The sequence below is a fragment of the Eurytemora carolleeae genome, unplaced genomic scaffold (assembly GCF_000591075.1).
Source record: "Eurytemora carolleeae unplaced genomic scaffold, Eaff_2.0 scaffold1018, whole genome shotgun sequence".
NCBI lineage: Eukaryota > Metazoa > Arthropoda > Copepoda > Calanoida > Temoridae > Eurytemora > Eurytemora carolleeae.
The window spans coordinates 11588-36199 of record NW_019396933.1 but is presented as its reverse complement, the minus strand read 5'-3'; the positions used below and the strand labels follow the sequence as shown (position 1 = coordinate 36199).

General features: G+C 32.1%; 6 protein-coding genes across 6 annotated transcripts in view; 5 read left to right on the top strand and 1 right to left on the bottom strand.

Annotated features, from left to right (window-relative positions):
* The window catches only part of LOC111710264 (uncharacterized), a gene marked incomplete in the record, with an annotated part of 7258 nt that extends 6496 nt beyond the window's left edge, over positions 1-762 (top strand). The window contains 1 exon segment of the mRNA XM_023484330.1: positions 633-762. Coding sequence (XP_023340098.1) covers positions 633-702 — 70 coding nt within the window.
* Positions 763-1268: 506 nt separating this feature from the next.
* LOC111710263 (uncharacterized) lies at positions 1269-3264 on the top strand. The gene has a single exon (XM_023484329.1). The coding sequence runs from the start codon at positions 1898-1900 to the stop codon at positions 3155-3157; it is 1260 nt and encodes a 419-aa protein (XP_023340097.1). The 5' UTR covers positions 1269-1897; the 3' UTR covers positions 3158-3264.
* Positions 3265-5926: 2662 nt separating this feature from the next.
* LOC111710255 (small proline-rich protein 3-like) lies at positions 5927-8534 on the top strand. The gene is made up of 3 exons (XM_023484323.1): positions 5927-5990; positions 8006-8365; positions 8437-8534. Exons 1-3 carry the CDS (start codon positions 5927-5929, stop codon positions 8532-8534), a joined length of 522 nt encoding a protein of 173 aa, XP_023340091.1.
* A 3209-nt stretch (positions 8535-11743) lies between these two features.
* On the bottom strand, positions 11744-13426 carry LOC111710267 (uncharacterized). Its single transcript, XM_023484334.1, has 3 exons — positions 12258-13426; positions 12144-12193; positions 11744-11988 (listed from the first exon to the last, which is right to left on the bottom strand). The coding sequence occupies exons 1-3, from the start codon at positions 12917-12919 to the stop codon at positions 11861-11863; spliced, it is 840 nt and encodes a 279-aa protein (XP_023340102.1). The 5' UTR covers positions 12920-13426; the 3' UTR covers positions 11744-11860.
* A 1497-nt stretch (positions 13427-14923) lies between these two features.
* Positions 14924-16500, top strand: LOC111710262 (uncharacterized). The gene is made up of 4 exons (XM_023484328.1): positions 14924-14950; positions 15007-15757; positions 15822-15871; positions 16137-16500. The coding sequence occupies exons 2-4, from the start codon at positions 15069-15071 to the stop codon at positions 16268-16270; spliced, it is 873 nt and encodes a 290-aa protein (XP_023340096.1). The 5' UTR covers positions 14924-14950; positions 15007-15068; the 3' UTR covers positions 16271-16500.
* A 3598-nt stretch (positions 16501-20098) lies between these two features.
* LOC111710266 (uncharacterized) lies at positions 20099-21855 on the top strand. The gene is made up of 4 exons (XM_023484333.1): positions 20099-20384; positions 20442-21207; positions 21272-21321; positions 21603-21855. Exons 1-4 carry the CDS (start codon positions 20354-20356, stop codon positions 21725-21727), a joined length of 972 nt encoding a protein of 323 aa, XP_023340101.1. The 5' UTR covers positions 20099-20353; the 3' UTR covers positions 21728-21855.
* The last annotated feature ends 2757 nt before the right edge of the window (positions 21856-24612 follow it).

Here is a 24612-nt window from a genome sequence, read left to right as displayed (position 1 = left end):
TACAGTACGTAAGAATCTCGGTATTTGTACAGCCTAGGAGAGTACATTTGTTTATTGTTAATTGTTTACTTAGAAATAAGTTTAATATACATGTAATATATTATTTACATATTTAAGTCAACACTGTAAAGCCAAATTTTCACGCAAAGAATATAATTTGATTAAAGTTTACAATAAACTACTCGATTCAAGTTTAATTATAATCGACGACATTGTTCTACAATTTCCTTGACTGTTGTCATGTTGTGTGTCTGTACCAGAAGAGTGTTTGTAAGTTTACTGTACTGGTCTGCAAAGCAGTGCGACTGGCTTTCTCTTGCCGGACCAGCGCCATTTCCTTTCCCTATATTCCTGTTCCCTGTTTCTACCCCTTTTTTCAAATTAAATATATGATTTTTTTCATAAAAGTTTAATACAAAATTAATGTTATTATTTTACATAATATATCGTTTAAACAGTAATTGCAAGAGTTAATAGTTTTTTTTGCACTTAAAAATAAAACAGTAATTTTGAAAATTGGTTTTTTTTTTGCGGTTAAAAACATGTAGATCTCCTTCATCATTGGAAATCGGGCATGACCCTCTTTAAACGGAGGGTTGTCATTGTAATAAGACTTTATAATAAATGTTTAGGTATGATAATAATACAAGACTTGCACATCATAACCTAACTGCTGTACTTCAACTCCAAGATCAATATTAAGAAAACAGAGAACAATATTTTAATTTTTATATTTTTCAAAATAAATGTTTGTATAAGCTACGCTGCAAACTAACCAGGATTACTGCTACGACTTTGTGACTCAATTGCTTCTCTAATTCGAATTTTACGCACAAGTGTTCTCCTCTATAGTACTTTTAAGTAAGTAGTAAGTAAGGAATTATATATATATACTAGCCTTAGAGGGCGCTTCGCGCCCATCTTCTAAATTAATTGTAAACATGTTCTCTTTGTGTACATCGTAAAAAAAAACAAAAATAATTCGCGGATTTTCACAAAAAATTTCGTGGATTTTCAAAATTTTCAAAAATTTAATGAAGATCGAATTTTGATGGATACAAATATTTGAAATTTTGATCATTCATAAACCTTACCTGGGGTCCCTAGATGTCCCACAAAAAATTTGGGCCCGATCGGTTCAGCCGTTTTGACGTTTATTGGATACAAACAAACAGACAAGCCAAATTTATATATAGAAGAGAAGGCTGTATAATAAATATTTGTGTTATGGAATAAATCTTGTAAAAAAAGGAATTAAATATAAGAAATTTGAAATGAATGTTTAAATACTATATTTTCTTACTTTCTATTTGTGATCTACAGTTTCTACAGTTTCCCGCTTCCATGTTTATCTTTCTAAACTTGAGAAATATTATTGTTTCTGCTTGTGTCTTCTCTCCGTGTTTAGATTTCAATTTTTGATTTCCTGTCGTTATGTCTTTGATGTCATCTTTTCCTGTTCTATACTTCTTATATCCTGCTTTAATACCTCCCCCCCATACTTCTGCTACAACCCTTTTATATAAACCTCCCTCCCCCCTACCCCCAGTATCCGGTTGAAAATAAAGTTTATCACCTTTCTCAGCAATATTTAACGATCCAAGATTCTTTGATATATTCCGAACCTCCCCCCCCTCCCACATACACACACATGCCCCCCGCACAACCCTAAACCATTGGTTAAGACCGGACGGCCGATCTCCGGGTTTCCGGTCGACCAGGATCCAGGAAGAAGGGTCGAGGACGGATTCTCCGGTCAGTAGCGGTCAACACGGTGAATCCTGGTATCTGGAGATATCCTGGATATATAAACCAGGACGGAAACCATTCAGAGATCAGTTTACACCAATCCTTCATCACATACTTTTATCAGTAAACATACTTTTAGTGTTTAATCATGGTTTATAAAGTTTTGCTCCTGGTTTGTATCCTTGATAGAGTCTCCAGTAGGTCTGTAAACCCTCTTCAGGATCCTCTACTCCAGGCTAGAGTTGGAGTAGCGCAGTGTCGCGCTTCCTGTCTCCAGGAGGATCCAACCTGTTCTAGTACTAGTTGTCTAGTGTGCTGGCAGACCTGTTATAAAGATGAGAGTGAGCTAGGACGGATTTGTGAGGATGAATCCTGTGGAGAAGGATGTAGGACTGCTTGTAACTTCTACTCCGGTCTAAACAGTATTTCAGCAGGACGGAGAACAGGAAGATCCAGATCTCTTGAGTTCTCCAGTTCTCCAACCCTCTCCAGCTGCGGGGAACTGAGTTGGGGAGCTCCTTCATTTTCAGCAAACAGTTTCATAGTTAGTTCTGAGAGATCGATAAATTCTCCAGTGTTCCTGGTTTTAGGCCGGGATAGATCAGGAAGATGGTATGAGATAAACCAAACCGAAACACTAAATACTAGAATCCAGGTTCAAACCTTGGCTAAACTCCAGGAGATTGTGATTGCAGGAGTAGAACGTAGTGGAGTTATGCTCAACACTAAGATCACAGTAGAGAAACAAGTTCTTGAACCTTGCAGTACTAATTCTAACCCCGGAGAAGTGAAAGATGAATCAGCCTTGTCTCCAAATTTCGAACTAAAGCTGGACGGAATTATATCCCAGGGTGTTCTTGTCAAGGTTGGATTAACCTGGAACCAGGATATCAAGGTGTCCTCGAAGTTGTCAGGTTCCAGGTTCCTGGTTGAATGGAAACAGGTTCCAGAGGGGTTCATCCGAGGTTCTCTTTACACCAACTCCAGCTCTGTATCCTTAGCTCTCCTTCCTTCAACCCTCATCTCAGTTCAGGTTCAAGATCTTGCTGCAAACCTGAGATCTGCTCCTATCAATGTTAGCACCTACTCGGAGAAATCGAACCTCGACCTCAACCTTTCTCTCGTATTTTCAATCATCTCCATCCTTTTCTCCTTCCTTGCCCTTCTCCTCATCCTTCTCCGAGTCTACTCCAAAACACCAACTATCCAAACCAAACCTAGCAATAATAACTCCGTCCATCCTTCTTCAATAGTACTCCTGCCCCCTAGTTCCCCCCTGCCCCCCTACTCCTCCTCTTCTCTACAAAACGTGTTTAGTTTCCAGTCTCCTAAACTAAAAGAAGTTAATATTGTCAACGATAAGCTGTCAACTATTAACGATTTTATCAATCAAAATGAGAAATTCTAGATTCCTAGGTTTTATTTCAAACCTTGAGCGCTGTGATCCTGAGAAAGCTGTATTAACTCTCCTAAACATGTTTAGAATTATATATATATATATATATTACTGTTTAATCAAAGGTTTATAATAAATATTAAAAATGTAATCAAGCTGTTTTATTTAATAAAAAATATGGATTTTATTTATTAAAGGTTTTCGGCTAAAGAAAAAATAAACAAACAAATAGAATTTCAAAGAATATAAAAATTTAAGATCATTTAAAAAAATGGGTTAAACAAATGAAAAAAGTTAATGGGGTAAATCAATAATAGAGATTAATGTGAGAAAATTTTACAAAACTTTAAAATTCTAAAATAAAAACATTTGTTCCGAGTAAAGGATTTGAGTTTTTGAAACAAACCAGGGGCGGATACAGGATTTAAGTGAGGGGGGGGGGGCAAGATTTTTTAGGCACAAAATAATTAATAATTAGGAACAAAAAATATTTTTTTTGACTTAGAAGATTCAAAAAGAGTCAAATTTAATGACTAAAGACTAAAAAACTAGATTTTTAACTTTTAGGAACACAATTAAAGGAATTTAGGAACAGGAATTTAGGAACAATTAAATGATTGTTCAGGAATTAGGAACAAAAATAAAGGATTAGGACAGGAATTTAGGAACAATTAAAAGATTGTTCAGGAATTAGGAACAAAAATAAATGATTAGGACAGGAATTTAGGAACAATTAAAAGATTGTTCAGGAATTAGGAACAAAATTAAAGGATTCGGACAGGGATTTAGAAACAATAAAAAGATTGTTCAGGAATTAGGAACAAAAATAAAGGATTAGGACAGGGATTTAAGGCGGGTCGGACACAGTATTAGGAACAGGAACAATAAGCATTAGCAATTTAAGAACAAAAAGAAATTACTAGTTATACTTAAATGCATGAAAATTAGGAACAATATTACAATTTTGATAAATGAGTATTGATTAAGGAACATTTCTAGATATGAACAATATTATAACTTAAGTCTAGTTTCTTACAAATTTCTAATTCTAAATTTATCGTTAACAATAACATTTACTTGTTGTCGTTGATTTTTAAATTAATCTAAAGAAAAGAATGTCAAGATGTGCAGTGTGCTGCATATTGACACCAATAAAACAAAATACAATGTCGTCGTATACTTACATCGTTGGTTATATTTATTTTTAACAAACTAGAAAAATATTTTTTTCGTCCTTCTGATGTTTCAATTTTTCAAAAAATATTTTAATTATTATATTTCCATTAAATAAAAAATAATCAAATAGCTTTACTTGAAGATACAGTTTATGGCGAGTGTTCAATTCCTTTGTAATATACTAGCTGAGGCGTATACCGTGGAATTTTAAATAAATTTGAATTTAAAAAGAATTAAGTTTTTTAGCCTATTTAACTCCCGGGTTACACATTTAAACCAATTTGGACTATCCGTTTGCCAGCTAAGCGATAAAAAATATATATTATAAATATGAGTAAAGAGCTTTATTATATACAGGGTGTCCCAATAAACATGGGAATTCAGTGACGAATTCGATATCGTCTTTTTAAATAATTCTTTGATTTAGCATAGCGATACCTACTGATAAAGCTGTAATCTGTAAGAGTTTCGTCTGCTATGTTTATAATTTGTTTGTTTATGTTTTGACTGCATACGGTTGTACTTAGTAAAACAAGAATATTGCAGAATACAAACAGAGTAAACTTGTCCGTCTTCCCTGTTCATCTTGCGGAGACATTATAGACACATCTTTACAGTCTTTTACCTTTTTCCTAAAATAAACTCTAGAAGGCATAAAAATACTATGGCTTTTGAAGTTAGGCATTACTATGCTAATTCGTAACAAGACGATATCGAATTCGTCACTGAATTTCCATGTTTTTTGGACATCCTGTAGATTATAAGGGTTACCCACAAAGGATGAGAATTCAGAGATTAAGAGACGAATCTAATTAAACGTAATCTCTACAGGCTTTAATGTACACTTTTCATATTTGAGGAAGAGGGGAGAGTGGATTGAAATTTTCACGAAAAATCAACGAAAATTTGGCAATATCTGTGTAAAAACTAATGCAAAAAACCTGTTTTAAAATGTATATGGCTAGGCAAAAAGTGCAAGTGAGTTGGTTCGGCAAAATAAAAGGCCAAAGAGTTACGACCCAAACGTGACAATTTTTGCAACTTTTTACGTGGTCACTAGTGCATTTTTAGAAATCTTTTCCGATTTGCTTTCCAAGACTTAAACCCGCGGGACCCCCATTTTTAACCTGTGCTAAAAATATCTAGGATTTAAGACCAAGGCTGTATAAGTTTAAAGGGTTAAATATATTGTTAACATTACCCTAATCCCTTCCTGACAAATGAGTTTTGAACTTCAACTCCTAAAATTCCTTAAATACACAATTCAGTTTAAAACAAATATATCAATTCATTTATTTTGCCTCTCTTTCTCTCCGATTCGGCTCCGAACTTTCGATTTAGATTAAATCCTTATTTGTTTCAAAAATGTTTTCCAAAAAAATTTAGGATTTGCAATGATATATTTATATTATGGGGAGTTGTTTATTTTTTTCACAAATTTTAACTGCTAGTTTTTTTTGGTCTCAAATTGAATGTAGACTTTAACAATATAGATGCATCATTTCACAGGAGCGGATACAAGATTTAAGTGAGGAGGGGGCTAGATTCATTTCGGAACAAAAACATCCAGATTTAGGAACAAGAATTTCAAACAGTTATACTCTTATGCTAGAGAACCTACTTATTTACACCTTCAGTGTAGGATTTTCTGGGGATATTCGTGAAGAGGGTGGGGGGGGGGAGGTGCTAATTTGAATTTGTCAGTGTTTAGGTCAGGTTACCACTGATATGAATAATAATATTCATATATCATCTATCTATCTTTCTATCTATCTTTCTATTATTAACAATAACAAACTCATAATGTGAACTTATATTTCATCTGGTTCACAAGCCTAAGATAATTATAATCAAAATAATGATAATACTAGAAGTTCCATTACAAGCAAGAATATAAATTTTATTATTGTTGCGAAAGAAAGAAAAATATTCTGATTAACAAAGAAGAAATTGAAAACTTAATAAAAAATATCTTACTAGTATACAAAAGTTGTAACCCAAAAACGTAAAAAACTGCTGCACTTTTACAAAAAAAGTTGAATATTTTTGATAAACATCTCTTGGCCTATATCTACAAAATTCTTCAAGGTTTTCCCTGAGGGAGGGGGAAGAGCTTATGAAAACTGACTGTATTTATACAGTTTATAAGGAGGGGCAGGATCGATGTCGGAGGTGGTCTCAGTCGCAGCGCTCGGCCCTCTTTGTCACCTCCGAGGACTTTATCTTTCTTTAATTTGCATTTCAAATGTTATCTTTTAGGAGTTTAGTTTGAGAAGTTTTATCTTTTAGAGTTTGTCTTTCAGGAGTTTACTTTTAGTAGTTTGCTTTTCAGGAGTTTACTTTTAGTAGTTTGCTTTTCAGGAGTTTACTTTTACTAGTTTGCTTTTCAGGAGTTTACTTTTAGTAGTTTGCTTTTCAGGAGTTTGTCTTTCAGAAGTTTGAATTTCAAGAGTTTGTCTTTCAGGAGTTTGTCTTTCAGAAGTTTGTCTTTCAGGAGTTTGCTTTCAGGAGTTTCTATTTCAAGAGTTTGTCTTTCAGGAGTTTGTCTTTCAGGAGTTTGTCTTTCAGGAGTTTGTCTTTCAGAAGTTTGTCTTTCAGGAGTTTCAGGGGGGGGTGTAAAATATTTATGGGGGTTTTTATGAGGGGAGGTGGGAGTGGTAGAAAAAATGTTTTGGGGGTGTTTAGTAGGTGAGGGGGGTGGATGTTAAGAAGGTTTAGGGGGTGTTTAGAATTGTGCGGGGACGGGTTAGAAGGGGGTGTGTGTGTTAGTATTTAGGATAGTTATAATCTAATATCTTTTTCTCAATGAAACTTGAGAATAATAACGCCTAAGAACAGAACACATTGAATTTTCAATTTTTATACTTTTTTAGTAAAATACAATTATTTGGAAATGAATAATTGATAAATTGAATAAGTGAAATCAAAATTTGAAAACCTTATACTCCATTCAGAAGGACTGTCAGCGTAAATTCAAGTGACCCCCATGCAAAGATGGCAATGACCGATTTACAACGGTACCCTTGAAACCTTAATCTGATCAATAATGTGGGAGATACCGTCGTTTTTCTACATCGAAAAATGTTTATTTCTGTGAGTTTCTTCATTGCATCTTATAAACAAGAAATACCCGACCAAGTCACTTTGGAGAGAAACCGCAAATAAACATAAACAGTTTAAAGAAACAAAAACATTGATATCTAATTCATACTTGATCAGACAAAGTTTCAAGGGTACCGTTGTAAATCGGACATTGTCCTCTTTGCATGGAGGGTCACTTGAAATTACGCTTACAGTCCCTTTAAGTAAAAGTAGTCACTGGATATTTCAAACTTTGAATTCTGTCAGTAAAATTTAAATTATCAAAGGTTTACAGCAGCAGTTTGCAAAGATATCGGAATTAGAATATTAAAGATTGTAGCTATTAAGCTGTTTTTAGAAATAAACAAAAGAAATCTCACGTCTGCATGCTTCTTATTTTTAAATGTTATTTCAAACCATTTTCAATTTAAAAAGTTTTAGTTTAATTAAAGAATGATAAATTATCAATTTGAAAAATAAGCAGTCTTTTTATTTTTTGTCTATACTTTCAAGAATGATTTTTGATGCTTTGTGGAAAGAATGAAAATTTGACATGAAAAGGCAAAAGGCAAGAAAATGTAAACAAAGTTATTGTTGATCCAGGTTACGGCGATATTGTTGATCCAGGTTACAGCGATATTGTTGATCCAGGTTACAGCGATATTGTTGATCCAGATTACGGCGATATTGTTGAACCAGGTTACGGCGATATTGTTGAGCTAGGTTACGGCGATATTGTTGAGTTAGGTTACGGCGATATTGTTGATCCAGGTTACGGCGATATTGTTGATCCAGGTTACGGCGATATTGTTGAGCCAGGTTACGGCGATATTGTTGAGCCAGGTTACGGCGATATTGTTGAGTTAGGTTACGGCGATATTGTTGATCTAGGTTACGGCGATATTGTTGATCCAGGTTACGGCGATATTGTTGATCCAGGATACAGCGATATTGTTGATCCAGGTTCGGCGATATTGTAGAGCCAGGTTACGGCGATATTGTTGAGCCAGGTTACGGCGATATTGTTGATCCAGGTTACGGCGATATTGTTGGTCCAGGTTACGGCGATATTGTTGATCCAGGTTACGGCGATATTGTAAGTTCCGGCAAATGTTTCCAGTCCCTGCACTAGTCATACAAGGAAGAAATGTTATGAAAACAAGGATAGATAGATGGATAGATAGATATATATATAGATAGATAGATAGATAGATAGATAGATAGATAGATAGATAGATAGATAGATAGATAGATAGATAGATAGGTAGATTCTGAGATAGATAAATATATGTCGGGGTATTTATGTAAACAATAAACTCTAGAGTAAAATAACAAGATACAATCAGGCAGTATTAAGGCAGTTTAGGCATTGTATTTTTGGTCAAATATAGTGTTGGGAATACATAATAAATAGTTCAGAAATAGCTTGACATGACATTGCTTTTCTAATCTGTAGATTTTGTAGACGGATTAAATTGCACATGCTCGTTACCTCCCTGCCTCCCCCTACCTCCCCCTCATATAACTCTTGAAACCCCCCTCCCCTTCCTCAAATGACTTGACCCGTCAAACTTCGCAATGTTGTTAAATTATCCTCAGCAAAAAAGTCGAATATTATCGAATCCTAAAAAAACAAAATAAAAATGGGGAACTATCTAATTTTCGTTAATTTTGGTGTCAAATACATTTTTTTCCAAAGTATTCAATATTACCATTATTTTGTATGAAATACATTTATTGCAATATATATGCTTTGTTTTTAATAACCAGTATGTCAAATATAGTTTTGTATCTCTACATTTTGGTAAATATAGTTTTAGATAAAATATGTAATAAAAATTTATAATTTGAACAGAAAAGTTTATATTCAACCATTAATGATAAAAATATTACAAAAATTGTTAATAATGTTTAAACATAAAATTAATATAAGGGTGGGTCGGAGTTAAAAAGGTGGTTCAAGTGCATTAATGATATTACATTAAAAGTGCTTGAACAAATTTTGTGACTTAAATTGATGTGCTGTGTACATTGTAAACATACGCCTTGTAATAAATTGGTTTTTGTTGTAAAAAGTAAAACTTAGTTTATTTAACAATTTGACATTAAATATTTTATATTTACTCTAGTAAAAAGGAATAATCAAGCTTATTCTTTAAAGCATTTATACTAAACTAGTTTAAATTCGGAACAAAAATATATCAAAACCTCAATATATGTTTTATTCCCAAACGATGATTATGTAAAAATAACAGACCTTCTCAAACCTATAATTTAAACCTTTTGATCTAAAAAGAATTTGATCTAAAATATTTCAATCTAGAGAGTTGGATCTAAAACTATTTCAATCTGGAGAGTTGGATCTAAAAGTATTTTAATCTAGAGAGTTGGATCTAGAAGTATTTTAATCTAGAGAGTTGGATCTAGAAGTATTTTAATCTAGAGAGTTAGATTTAGAAGTATTTTAATCTAGAGAGTTGGATCTAAAAGTATTTTAATCTGAAGAGTTGGATCTAAAAGTATTTTAATCTAGAGAGTTGGATCTAAAAGTAATCTGAAGAGTTGGATCTAAAAGTATTTTAATCTAGAGAGTTGGATCTAAAAGTATTTTAATCTAGAGTGTTGGATCTAAAAGTATTTTAATCTAGAGTGTTGGATCTAAAAGTAGTTTATATTAGAGTGTTGGATCTAAAAGGATTTTAATCTAGAGAGTTGGATCTAAAAGTAGTTTTTATTAGAGAGTTGGATCTAAAAGGATTTTAATCTAGAGAGTTGGATCTAAAAGTATTTCAATCTAGAGAGTTGGATCTAAAAGTATTTCAATCTAGAGAGTTGGATCCATAAGAATATGAGCTAGAAAGAATTAGATCTAGAGGTATTTTGATCTAAAAAAATTGGATCTATAGGAAGTAGAAATTGATTTTGAAAAATTCTTTTGATCCAAGTCTACCTCTTTCCACGGAAAAACTGTAAATTCAATATAAAATTAAGGAATCGTGTTTAAGCCACAAACTCTGATTTTCTAATCTCTCTTTTCAACCTGACTTCGTAGACCGTTGAAATTTCAAACTACAAATTCTGTTAGATTTAATAGTCAAAGTTTAAAATATCAAATACCATCAGGTTGCACAGATAAAGAGAAAAGAAAAATTTAGTTTGAGGCAAAAGCTCAATTACTTTCCCAAATCTGATCTTAAATATTAGAGCTCATTCTATACATTTTAGATCTACAATGACCAAAGATATAGTGGCGTTTGATACATAAACCACAAAACATGTGACAGACAATCACACATTTTGTTCACTGCTATACAATTACAAGCTGCTCATGTTTCTATTTTGTTGGTTAGGTTAGGTTGGGATTATATCTGGGCCAAGTCTTGCAACCATTAATCTGGGCCAAGCACTGCGGCTAGGATAGGCTAGGGGGCCAAGCGCTGCGGCTATTAACCAATTAGTAGTTAAAGTTTTCTAAAGTTTTCAGAACTCTCAAGATCATTACTTTAAGATTAGTCATTGTTACCAATTACAATCTGCCCATGTTATCTATATAGGTGGCTAAGGCCTCTTCTTTTGGGTGGTCGAGGTTTCACCCAAGGTTTTGGGCCAAATTTGAGCTGAGCTGCGAACTTTAGAATGGATAACCTGTAATACAACTACTTAAACTGAATATCCACTGTGGAAACTTTAAATTTTAGTCCTTAATCCACTCTTTTTCTCTCTCTTATGATATCCGTACATTGTTTTCTCAAATGAGAGTGCAGGAATATAGTTTGTAAATTGTATTGACCAATGACAGCCTTGAAAATAAATTTTATCCCATGAGAGAAATCCGCAATTTCTAACAAATAAAGAATTTCTTGTCGGCCATTTTGTAAATTTATCGGCGAAGAAAAATATTTAATAACAGGTTTGAGATTAATTTTTAATCACTTTTAACTAAAGTATTAATATATAAATTGGTGAGAAAATAAATAAAGGACCTTCCAATCAAGAAAACCAACAAATCTGGCGTTCCTAGATACAAATTTGTTGATCTAAATATTTAATCTCGAGATTATGTTAGTCTCAAGATTAGCAAAAAGAGAGGATCAAGCATAAATCCTGATATCCACCATTCTGAAGTTCCCAGCTCTGGGCCTTACCACTATCCCTACTCTCAGAAATGATCAAATACTCAAGATCATGTAATAAAAATGATGACAACAGAAATGAGAAAACTATTGAACCTCAAATAGAGAGAAAGAACTATATTTTAAAACCTGGTTCTAAATCTTGCCCCTAGAGTTCTCAGGTAATGGAATTCAAAGGAGTCAGAAGAATAAAAATTGAGATTTATTTTTCACAATAAAAGTTTATTCTAAAACATTTATTATTTTAGTTATAAATTTGTTATCATATATTATTGTTGAATAATATTCTAAATTCTTTTAGATGAAAAACTGTTATTTAAAAAGTCTATGTGAGAGAGAGCATGATAACCAGATAGTTGATGGTGCATCCAATAATAGTCATGAAAGTAGATTTATCCACTGCAAAGAATCCAAGAGCGGTGAAAGGTCCCTCTTCTTTGATCATCTCAAGAACTGCAAATAGTTTTAGGTTAGTAAGCTATAGATAATTCTAAAAGTCTGAACAGTGTGCATTTAAACATAATTATTAATCAAATCTTGCTTATGCCGAAGGAGGACTATTTGTGTAAATGAATAACATGAACAAATGAGTATTAATAAGTTAGAACCTAATTGTATATCATACTTAATATCATGGTCCACCATCCGGGACATTTGTCTAAGTAGAAAAAAGCAAGTTTATATTAATTCAAGCAGTAAATTTTATTTTCGTAATTGAATACCTAAGTTTGTCATTGTTTAAAGATAAAGCTAGAAATGTATCGTTACAGCAACAAATGAGATAATAAATTGATAAGCAAAATCCTGGAACACATGACAAAAAAATTAAACACTGGTAGTAATGTTCCTTTTTTGAGTAGTACAATCCAGTGTAGGAGAAGATTACTAGACACACTGTTGGGTTGGTTAGCATGAAAGCAAGGAGGGGACTGAATCCACTCTTCAACATTCTTATCTTCTTTACTTGATTCATAGAACATGAGATCATAAGTTCTACATCCTGAATTGTTGACATTTCTTTAGCCTCATCTATAAATGAGATTGAAATCAAACTAGAAGTTATATAAAAAGATCCCATGATCACATTTAACATACTGAAGAAAACAGTTAGAGCAATAGATAAGTACAAATAACCATCAACATACTGATAATTGTAGATCGTCAATGTGCTAGAAACAATGCCAGCAAGAATGTAAAGAACAGGCCAGAGTTTAGAAAACTTTGTGACATTATAATTAATCTCTGATTTTTCGACTAGATTTGCCATAAGACCAGGTATTAACATAGTAGTAGAAACAATATTGATTGCCATTGCAATCAAGCAAGTAGTAATTACAGTATCACTTGAGTAACTTTGACTGTCCAAAAATACAACCATCCACATTACGGATAAGTACAAGCTAACAGGAATACAAAACCAGATCAATAACGATTTAAAGGTTTTAGTGCTGCACAGTCGAAACTTTCCATCTTTAACAGGAATCAAACCTAAAATAATTAAAATTGTAAATCAATTTGTGTTTAAATCTAAATATGATTATTTATATGCTATAAGAAGGGGACTAAACAGCGTGGTCTACTTTGTAGCACCAATGTCCACAAGAACAGACTATTGAAGATTTTTAAATTACGCTTATAAGCATACATAAATATAAAAGTACTTTCACACAATGCAGCGTTATATAATAGATATAGAAGTATCATTAATTACCTAAATGAATAAAAAGTCTAAGCAGTTTCATGGTTAAGCCTGCAGTGGCTGAATTATTTGGAGGACTGCCTAAAGAGTCTGAGAGGCACAGTTAGCAAACATTTATAATCAATGTTTTTACTTTTCAATATTTTTCTGATGCAAATGTTTCCATTGTTTTTCGAATGCAGGGGTTGGATAAAAGTTTTCAGTCTTTAATTTTTTTGTTAACAAGATTTACCATAAAGGCCAGATAAGTAATTAAATAGAGATTGAAGGTTGCAGAAGCATATTGGGTCCCCTCCACTGGAGCGAAGGCCATCCGAGGGAAATTGTTTTCATCAGAGGGAATGCACAATTGTGATTTAATACTAATTACTCTACTGGAGAGATGGTAATTAACACTCAGGACACTAATTACTCCACAACAGGGATAGTAATTAACATTCAGGGCACTAATTACTTCATCAGAGGGATGTTAACTAAAAGTTGGGACACTAATTATTCCATTGGAGGGATGATAATTAGCACTCAGGACACTAATTACTTCACCAGAGGGATGATAATTAACATTCAGGACACAAATAACTCCAACGGAGAGATGGTAATTAACACTTTGGGCACTAATTAATTCATCAGAGGGATGGTAATTAACACTCAGGACACTTATTACTCCATCAGAGGGATGGTAAGTAACACTTAGGACACTAATTACTCCATCATAGGGATGGTAATTAGTGTCCTTAGTGCTAATTACCATTCCTCTGATGGAGCAATTAGTGTCCTGCGTGTTAATTACCATCAATCTGTTGGAGTAATTACTGTCATGAGTGTTAATTACCATCCCTCTTATGGCTAATTAGTGTCCTGAGTATTAATTACCATCCCTTTGATGAGTAATTAGTGTTCTCAGTGTTAATTGTTATCCCTATGATGGAGTAATTAGTGCCCTGAATGTTAATTACCATCTTTCCAATGAAGTAATTAGTGCCCTGAGCGTTAATTACCATATCCCAGATGGAGTAATTAGTTTCCTGTGTGTTAATTAACATCCCTCTAATGGAGTAATTAGAGTCCTGAGTGTTAATAACTATATTATGATGGAATAATTAGTGTCCCAAGTGTTAATTACCATCTCTCTGATGAAGTAATTAGTGTCCTAAATGTTTATAACCATCCCTCCAGTGGAGTTATTAGTGTCCTCAGTGATCAGTATCATCCCTTTAATGAAGTAATTAGTGTCCTGAGTGATAATAACCATACCTCTGATGGACTAGTTAGTTTCCTGAGTGTTAATTAGTATACCTCCTAAAGAGTGATTAGTGTCTTGAGTGTTAATTACCATCCCTAGGATAGAGTTATTAGTGCCCTGAGTGTTAATTACCATCCCTCTGATGGGCTAATTCGTGTCCTCAGTGATAATTACGATCCCTACAATGGAGTTAGTAGTGCCCTGAGTGTTAATAACCATCCCTATTGATTTCTTTAGATAAAGGTACCATTGATAAGCTGAGCTCCAGCTAATGATTTTTAAACTGGAATACTTTTACAGGTAGAATAATACATAGTTTCAAAGGAAATTTTAGTTCTTTAACTTTCAGTTTATTGATAAATTGGGTAAACAGAGAACTGTTGGCTAGCAACGAGTCACAACAAAAGTACATTTAAACCCTACTTTCAAACAACGTTCAACCATGAAGCCACTAAGACTTTTTATCCGATTATGTAAGTAAATTTAAACATTGATAACTTGATCAAATCTTAATAATGATTTATTTTAGACTTGATCCCTGTAAAAAACAGAAATTATAATTTACTCAGTTTAAGAAGTGTTCTGTCCTTCATGATCTGGTTTTGTATTCCCATGGGTTTGTTCTCAATCCCAATTTATCTAGAATCAGTTCCCAAAAACAACCCAGTTATGATGGCTAGTTCAGTAACAATATATCTAAATCTAATGGCGATGACATTGTCTACACCTGGATTACTTGCAAATCTTGTTGAAAAGTCAGAAATTGATCTTGATGACACCAAGTACTCCAAGAAATGGGTTGCTATGCTTATGATCCTCTACACTGTTGTAATTATTGTTGGGGTGATTGCTTATTATCAATCAAAAAATTTTGTAATCATGTGTCCAGCCATGATAGCCTCCCAGATTATGCTAGCTATCCTTATAACCGCCTATTTGATTACATTTAATCTAGTCTGCACTTCCTTTATTGCGGAGGCAACTGATTTGACTAAGGAAGACAAAGTTACAGTCACTATCTCATGTTCTATGAATTTAGTAAAGAAGATAAGAATGCTCAAGAGGGGGTTCAGTCCACTTCTTCTTTCCATGCTAGTGAACTATTCTGTAAGCATGATAATCTGTTCATACAGTGGATTGTATTTTCTTAAGCTGGGGAAATATTTCACGAGCCTTAACTATATCACAAGTGTTGCAATGTATCTTTTAATTGTCTACTCCCTAATCTGCAGTTGCGATGAAGTATTCCAAGCTCTGTCTGCTAATAATGATAAACTTAGGTAATTTAAAGTCTACAACAGTTAGATCTAAATTAAATATAAAATAATACTTTATACTTTGCAGGAAGATGTCCTTAATGGCGGATGATGACATGAAGCACAAAATTCTGACAGGTTTAAAAATCTTGTATGCCTACCTATGTTTTGACCCTATCATTGCATTTACTGTTAATCTTGCTTGCTTTGACTAATACTTTAAGGAAGGCGCATATATTAATTAAAACTGTAACTTCATACAACATTTTGAATAAGACTTAATCTTTTCAGAGTAGTGATTTAAGTTGGCAAATAATATTTGGAAAAGTTAGGGTTTTCTAAAACTAAATAAGTGGCATGTAAATTAATTTTCAGCAGAAAATACATTTTTAATTTGATTCAGTTCTTGAAATAATCAGAGAAGAAGGACCTTTTACTGCTCTTGGATTCTTTGACGTGGATAAATCAACCTTTATGACAATTATTGGATGCACCATCAACTATCTGGTTATCATGCTCTCCTTCAATGCAACTTAGTTATCTTGTCCTCCTTGGAAGAGACTCAGTTTACATGAACACATGTTTTAAAGTAGCTTAACAATGGGCTTTAAAAGCACTTTGCTATGATCCTCATCTCATTTAACTTTTATTTATTAAGAATTAATTAAATTATTTATCCTTTTTATGCTTGACTTTGAGAATTTAGACACTAAGTCCTGATTTGTCATACACAGTTTAATCTTTCTGCAAATACATGTTTTTACCTCTCTGTTTGTATCATTGTATGGAATATGCATATGTTTAAGAGAATCAATAAAATAATATCTTAAAAATTTCTCTCTATCATATCCATTCTTTCCGCACTACACAATTTTGATGAAAGAAGTGATCAGTTAAATCTTCTTTCAAATAGTTTAATTTTCATTAAAAATGTGTAGTTTGTGTAGCTATGATAAATTTAAGTCTAAAGTTTTATGATTTCTTAATTTCAAAGCTAAGAAAATAATCGTTTAGAATAAGTCCTAAATGACAGATAGTTTAAGAAATGTTATATGTATATGTTGAAATAAATATATATTTCAGTCTTAGTTATGCTTATATATGCTTATGCCATATAAAATTTTCCCCCTGAGTTATACTTAGACACGACTTAAACCTTGGAAATATTCAAGATTAGATTGTAAAAAAAGGCTAAAATTAAGGATTCTCTTTTTTAATCTATTTATAAATCTTGTAAATTAATCAAGATTCTCTGAGCACTGATTTTTTAGATAATGTTGAGTTTAAAACTTACACATAAATAATCTGAATACAGAGCCCGCGATTTAAAAAACTCCGGAAAATACAGCTAAGCTGTCGTTGGACCTTATTTACGGCTTGCATCTTACTTTCCACAGAGTTGAATTAAAAAACCAGAGCTGAAAACTTTAGAATGATGGATATCAGGATTAAGGCTTAATCCACTCTTTTTCTTAATCTCGAGATTAAATATTGCTTGATTAATGCATGATTTTAATCTTCAGATTAATTATTCGATGGGATATCTGGATATTTCTTTCTAAAGTTTTCAGCTCTGGTGAAATTTCTATTTGGTGGATTTTCATGGTAGGAATTGGAGCATTCACAGTTTTATGAGAACAAGACGCAACATTGAGCCTTAGTCTCCACTAAAACCAACCAAGGTCGTTTTATTTTCATTGGGCTTAACTCCAGTCGAGTCGAAGATCTAGCAGCTGTCAATCATGTGACACAAGCTGTCGTCAGAGTTGAGTCTAAGATTGGGTCTAAAAAATTTTGCGGATTTTTAAAAAAAAATTGGTGGATTTTCAAGAATTTAAATTTTTAAAAAAGTTAGAAACCTTTAAAACACACTTTTTATTAATTTTTATCATTCGTAAACCTTCCCTGGGGTCCCTAGATGTCCTACAAAAAATTTGGGCCCGATCGGTTCAGCCGTTTTGACGTTTATTGGATACAAACAGACAGACAAACAGACAGACAAGCCAAATTTATATATAGATTGGAAGTGTTCATATAATGTTTGGTTAAAAATTGGTAAAATTTAGGTGAAGAAAAAGTGAAAAAGACTCACACTTATTGTTGCTTTTTTAACAACAAAAGTGCTTAAACTAATATTCCCAAAAATAAAAAATCTAAATAATTATTTTTGTTTATTTCTTATTTCTTAAAAGTAAGAAACAATTAAATTCAGCTGAAATCTTTATTAATCTTGCACAAAAACTAAAAGTTATGTAATATTCTTATATTATTGATTGATTGATTAAGCAACATACATTAAAATATTATTATATCACATACATAATCAAGAATAAAGCCAATAATGGCCTCCAATTGACAAAGAGATACAGGTAGTAGTACAGATTGATATGTTAGACTAAGTTGCATTGAAGGAGAGCATGATAACCAGATAGTTGATAGTGAATCTAATAAGAGTCATGAAAGTAGATTTATCCACTGCAAAGAATCCACGAGCAGTGAATGGTCCCTCTTCTTTGATCATCTCAAGAAATGAATTAATAAATTAGAAATGTATTTTTGAGTAAAAACCTGTAACAGAACCAACAAACCTCTTATTTAAAGAAAGGTTTATATATATGAAAACTTGTAGCAAATATTGTTTAAACATCTGCAGTATGTTGTACATTATTAAAAATTTATGTGTAGCATTTAGAGAACCAGATCGTCCCCATCATTTGGGGTCGATATATAGCTTGTTGTATAGCTAGGCTTGTGTCCCTGGCATTTGAAGCATTGGGTCGTCCCCATCATTTGGGATCGATATATAGCTTGTTTTAAAGCTAGGCTTGTGTCCTTGTCCGGCATTTAGAGTAACGGATTGTCCCCATCATTTAAGATCAATATATAGCTTGTTGGATAGCTAGGCTTGCGTCCCTGTGTGGCATTTAGAGCCAGGTGGGTTGTGTCCTGGTTAAACTAATAGTTTTAGAAGCTTGAATGTTGTTTGAACCTAGAGTTAAAACTTGGGTTGATAACCTTTGTCAGCAAACATTTCTCTGTTTACCCAGTTCTATCCATAAACTGAAAGTTTTGAATTAAAAATACCAGATATAACTGCTTAACAAACCCTTGAGGTTGTTTGACATCAGACACTTTCAAATTTCATAGCAAATCAATAATCATTTTGTAAAGAGGTTTTATTTTGTAACTTTCCATTATCACCCTTCCCTTTATATGTTTATATCCTTCCTTTCATTTATATCTTTATATCCCCCCTTTCCCTTTATATCTTTATATCCCCCTTTCTCTTTACATCTTTATATCCTCCCTTTTCCATTATATCTTTATATCCTCCCTTTCCTATTATATCTTTATATCCTCCCTTTCCCTTTAAATCTTTATATCCCCCTTTCTCTTTATATCTTTATATCCTCCTTTTCCCTTTATATCTTTATATCCCCCTTTCCCTTTATATCTTTATATCCTCCCTTTCCCTTTATATCTTTATGTCCTCCCTTTTCCATTATATCTTTAAAGATCTCTTTCTCTTTATATCTTTATATCCTCCTTTCCCTTTATATCTTTACATCCCCTCTTTCCCTTTATATCTTTATATTCCTATATTTTGGTAAATGCCCTACTCAAATAAATACTTTTAGATCAGTGCCACTTCACATACCACTCAATCTCAAACTCTAGGCTCTCCAATAACACCTTGTTCAGTATTAATCCAGATAAGACTCTCTCTGTAATCTTAAGTACCTGTCTTACAAGATACAACTCGATCTAGAACTCAAGGTTTCTCAGTAATACCATAGTCAATATTAATCCAGATACAATTCTGTCAGTATTTTCAGGTATCAATATCAATCTGGATACGACTCTATGTGTATTCTTAAGTATTGACTTGGACTATCCAAAAATACAACCATCCACATTACTGTTGAGAATAAACCAATGGGAATACAAAACCAAATCATCAAGGATTAAAAGGTTTTAGTACCCCACAGTTTAAACTTTCCTTCTCTAATAAGAGTCAAACCTAATTAATGTGTATTTACATCTAAATACGAATCTTTACACAGTATAAGAAGGGAACTTAACTTAACAGTTTAGTCTACTTTGTAGCACCAAATTCCAACAATAACAGACTATTGAAGATTTAATTAATACATTCATAGATAAGTATGTAGATACAATGCAGCTTTGTATAATAGATTGGTAACAGAAGTACCACATTAATGACCTAATTGAATAAAAAGTCTAAGCAGTTTCATGGTTAAGCCTGCAGCTGTGGCTGAAAAATAATTGGAGGACAGCCAGAGAGTCTGAAAGGCCCAGTTATCAAACCTGCATTTACAATTTTTCTCTTCAATATTTTTCAGAACCAAAATTTTCCATTAATTCTCAAATGTAGGGTTGGATAAATGCTTTTGGTCTTGAAGCTTTTTTAATAAGATTTAGCAAAAAGGTCAGAAAAGTAATTAACTCAGGAAAATTACTGGTAGAAAATGCACAGTTGAATAGGAAATTTCAGTTCTTTAACTTTCAGTTTATTGATAAATTGGGTAAACAGAGAACTGTCTGCTAGCAACGAGTCACAACACAAGCTTTAGCCGAACTCTCAAACAACATTCAACCATGAAGCCACTAAGACTTTTCATCTGGTTATGTAAGTAAACTTAAACCTTAATAACCTTGATCAAATCTTAATAATGATTTATTTTAGACTTGATCCCTGTAAAAAACAGACAGTATGAAATACTCAGTTTAAGAAGTGTTCTATCCTTCATGATCTGGTTTTGTATTCCCATGGGTTTGTTCTCAATCCCAACTTTTCTAGAATCTGTTCCCAATTATGAATTAATGAAAAACAACCCAGTTATCATGGCTAGTACAATATCAATATTAATAAATGGAATGGCTATTGCATTGTCTATGCCTGGATTACTTGCAAATCTTGTTGAAAAGTCAGAAGTTGATCTTGATGTCAGTAAGTACACCAAAAAATGGGTTGCTATGTACATGATCATCTTCACTGCTGCAACTATATTATTTTTGATGAATTATTATTCATCAGAAAATTTTGTGTTTATATGTCCCACTATGATAACCTTCCAGTCAATGCTCGCAATGCTTGTATCAGCCTACTTGATTACAACTAATCTTGTCTGCATTTCCTTTATTGAGGAGGCAACTGATTTGACTAAGGAAGACAAAGATACAGTCACTATCTCACGTTCTATGAATTTAGTAAAGAAGATGAAAATGCTAAAGAGCGGGTTCAGTCCACTCCTTTTTTCAATGCTGGTGAACTATTCTGTAAACCTGGTAGTCTGTTCATACAGTGGGTTGTATTTTCTGAAGCTGAGACAATATTTCATGGGTGTAACCCAGATAACAATGGTTGCAATATATCTTTTAATTGTCTACTCCCTAATCTGCAGTTGCGATGAAGTATTCCAAGCTCTGTCTGCTAATAATGATAAACTTAGGTATTTTAAAGTCTACAACAGTTAGATCTAAATTAAATAAAAAATGGCACTAAATACTTTGTAGGAAGATGTCCTTGATGGCGGATGATGAAATGAAGCACAAAATTCTGACAGGTTTCTCAATCTTTTTTTATGCCATTCTCCATTTTATAATTAATTCTATTGTTATTCTTGCTTGTTTTGACTCATAGATACTGTAAGAAAAGCTGGTATTTTAGTTCTAAATGTAATTTTATACAAAATTTGTAATAAGACTTAATCTTTTCAGAATGGTAGTTTAGGTCAGCAAATAATATTTGGAAAAGTCAGGGTTTTAATACCAAAAGATTAAATAAGGGATTCATTGCTTTAGTTTTTACATTTTAACAAAAAAAAACATTTTAAATTTGATTCAGCTCTTGAAATGATCAGAGAAGAAGGACCATTTACTGCTCTTGGATTCTTTGAGGTTAATAAATCAACGTTCATGACAATTATTGGATGCACCATCAACTATCTGGTTATCATGCTCTCCTTGTAAGAGACTTAGTTTACATGACCACATGTATTAAAGTAGCTTAATAATGGGTTTTAAAAGCACTTAGCTATGATCCTCATTTACTCAAGGTTTATGCATTGAAACTGAAATAAATTATTTATCCTTTTTAAGTTTGACTTTCATTTGACATACATTGTTTTATCTCTCAATTCCTTTTAATGCTAAACTTATCTTGTTGTTTTATATTAATATACAGAAATTCTTAATATTTAAACAAAATATTGCCTATAAATGTTTTTTTCCCTCTGATTGTATCATTGTATGTAATATGCATAAGTTAAATAGAATAAATAAAATGTTACACGTGCCTTTATGATTTTAAGTTTTTTTTACAGAATCCTTTGAATTAAAAAAAATTCTCTTTAATATCTATTCTTTCTGCACTACACAAATTTGATAAAAAATGATTATTGTGTTCAGCATCAGATTACCATTCTTTTAAATAGTTTCAACAAAAATGTGTAGTTCATGTAAAATTGAAATATTCATGTCACAGAACCAGGGGCGGACATAAGGATTCTGTAGGGGGGGGTAAATATTTTTAATTTGGCGCGTGAAGCGAGCCGAATTTTTTTTTACCCCTCCCTAGAATTCTAGGGGGGGGGTATTTAACCCCAGGATTCTAGGGGGGGACATTTACCCCCAGGATTCTAGGGGGGGGTATTTACCCCCAGGATTCTAGGGGGGGGGGTAAATAACCCCAATAACCCCCTTATGTCCACCACTGCACAGAACAAAAAAAGTATAAATGAAATGATATGAAAAGTATACTAATATTAGCCTGGTGTAAAAGTGAAGCCAAATCACAGACATTACATAAAATGTGTTATTTTAAATTTCGAAATAAATATATATTTTAACAGTTTTGAATTATGCTTCAAGCTATTCCATATAAAAGTTTCCCCCTTATTTAAACTTAGACATGACTTTAATTTTGAAATTATTCAAGTTCAAGTTTTAAAAAAGGCTATAATTAACGATCCTCTTTTTTTAATGTATCTATAAATGTTTTAAATAAATCAAAATTCCCATTGCACTGATTTTTTAGATATTGTTGAGTTAACAAATTATACATCTAAATACAGAAATACTAGTCATTATATAAAGATTTTATTTAACCTGGCTTTTCCACCTTTTCGAAAAACTGAGGAAGAAAAATGGAAACAAATGTTTTTTAAACGATAGTTTTAAAAATGATTGTTTTTAAAAGCTATAGCTTTTGAAAATGACCCTTAATAATGACCGTTACCCACAACTCTTCATTAAGTATTGTTAACAATGACCCTTTGTTAGCAATAGTTAACAACCTTTTAAAGAGAAAATACATTTTTTGGTCAGAAAACTTTTAAGATAATCATAAGCTGAAAAAAAAATTAATTGTCAGAAAACTCATTCATTAGCTAAAATAGTTTTAATAACGATTTTTTTTAAAAACTACTGTTTTTCTTAAAAACTATAATTTCCAAAAACAATAATTTTTTAAAAAACTATTGTTTTCATTTTTTAAAAGTTCAAAACAAATCCCTGTTAGAAAAACGAAATGCTCATTTTTAAAAAGAAATAAAAACAAAACGAAAAACTATCGTTTTTAAAAACAATTAACAACCCTTCTTATCATCATTTACAGTGATATTTATTAGTAATAAAGTTGTTTAGATCTTCACAGCTTTGATGGCACTCACCATTAACTTGAATTCAATTAAATCACTGTTTTAAGTAATAAACTCTTTTGTTCTCTTTGTTAGTAAAAAAAAACACAAATTCTTATCATGAATGAAATTGTTTAATTATAATAAAAACTAGCTGTAAAAAATGAAGAAAATAAAAAAAATATACAAATTTATTTCATTCTTAGTCAACCCATTCGGTACAGCCGTTTTTGTCGTCCAGTGGGAAAATATATATGAATATTTTTTTTTATTATATAGAATATAAATACTAGAAGAATCACTATTGATAAAGTTGAAATGTTTTATATAGATCTTATATATTTAAAATATTTAAAATAGACAATTTAAACTTTAGATTATTTGATTTAAAGTGATTCATAGATTAAAATATCAAGCTTACAACATTAGGTTGCGAATATGTAAAGATTAGAAAATTAAATTGTAAGGCCATTTGTCATTCATTTTCTAGGCCATGACGTTGTTCCGATCTATTCTAAGTTGGTTAAATTAGAGAAAAAATTTACATTTGATAAAATTTAGAAATGAACAAAATGTAAATGAATTAAATGATTAAAGTTGAAGAATTGTAAATCCAATCTGAAAAGATAAAATTAAGTAAAAACAAGAATAGGTAAGTATGTATGAGAAGAAACAGTACTGGGGCATCAGAATCCATTGACAAAACCAACATGACAAAGCAGAAATGAAAAAACTTTTTTTTTATGAAATTGGTGGTTGAGGGATAATCTAATTAAGAGGTTGACACAGTTTTTTGTAAAGCAAAATCTTCTCAGTATATTCAGTCTAAGAAATGGGCTCATCTTCCAACAGGATCATAATTCATAATTCATAACCTCAATAACATAATCACTCTAATTGATGGGCAGGAAACATGTGTTCTAAATATATTTGTTTTCTTTTAAATTTTGATCTTGTTGATAGTTATCTTGATTTTTCTTATTCTTGAATACTTTTATTCATTTTTTATGTATTACAAAAATTTTGAAATTTCTGATATTTTGTTTTCATATAATGTTTGGTCAAAAATGGTTATATTTAAGTGAAAAAAAAGTGAATAAGGCTTTCACACTTATTTTTGCTTTTTAAGAACTTCAGATTTGATTTTGTGTGCTAAAAAAATATTCTCAAAAAATTCTGAATAGCAGAGAATAATGATGACCAAAAATAAAAAAAATT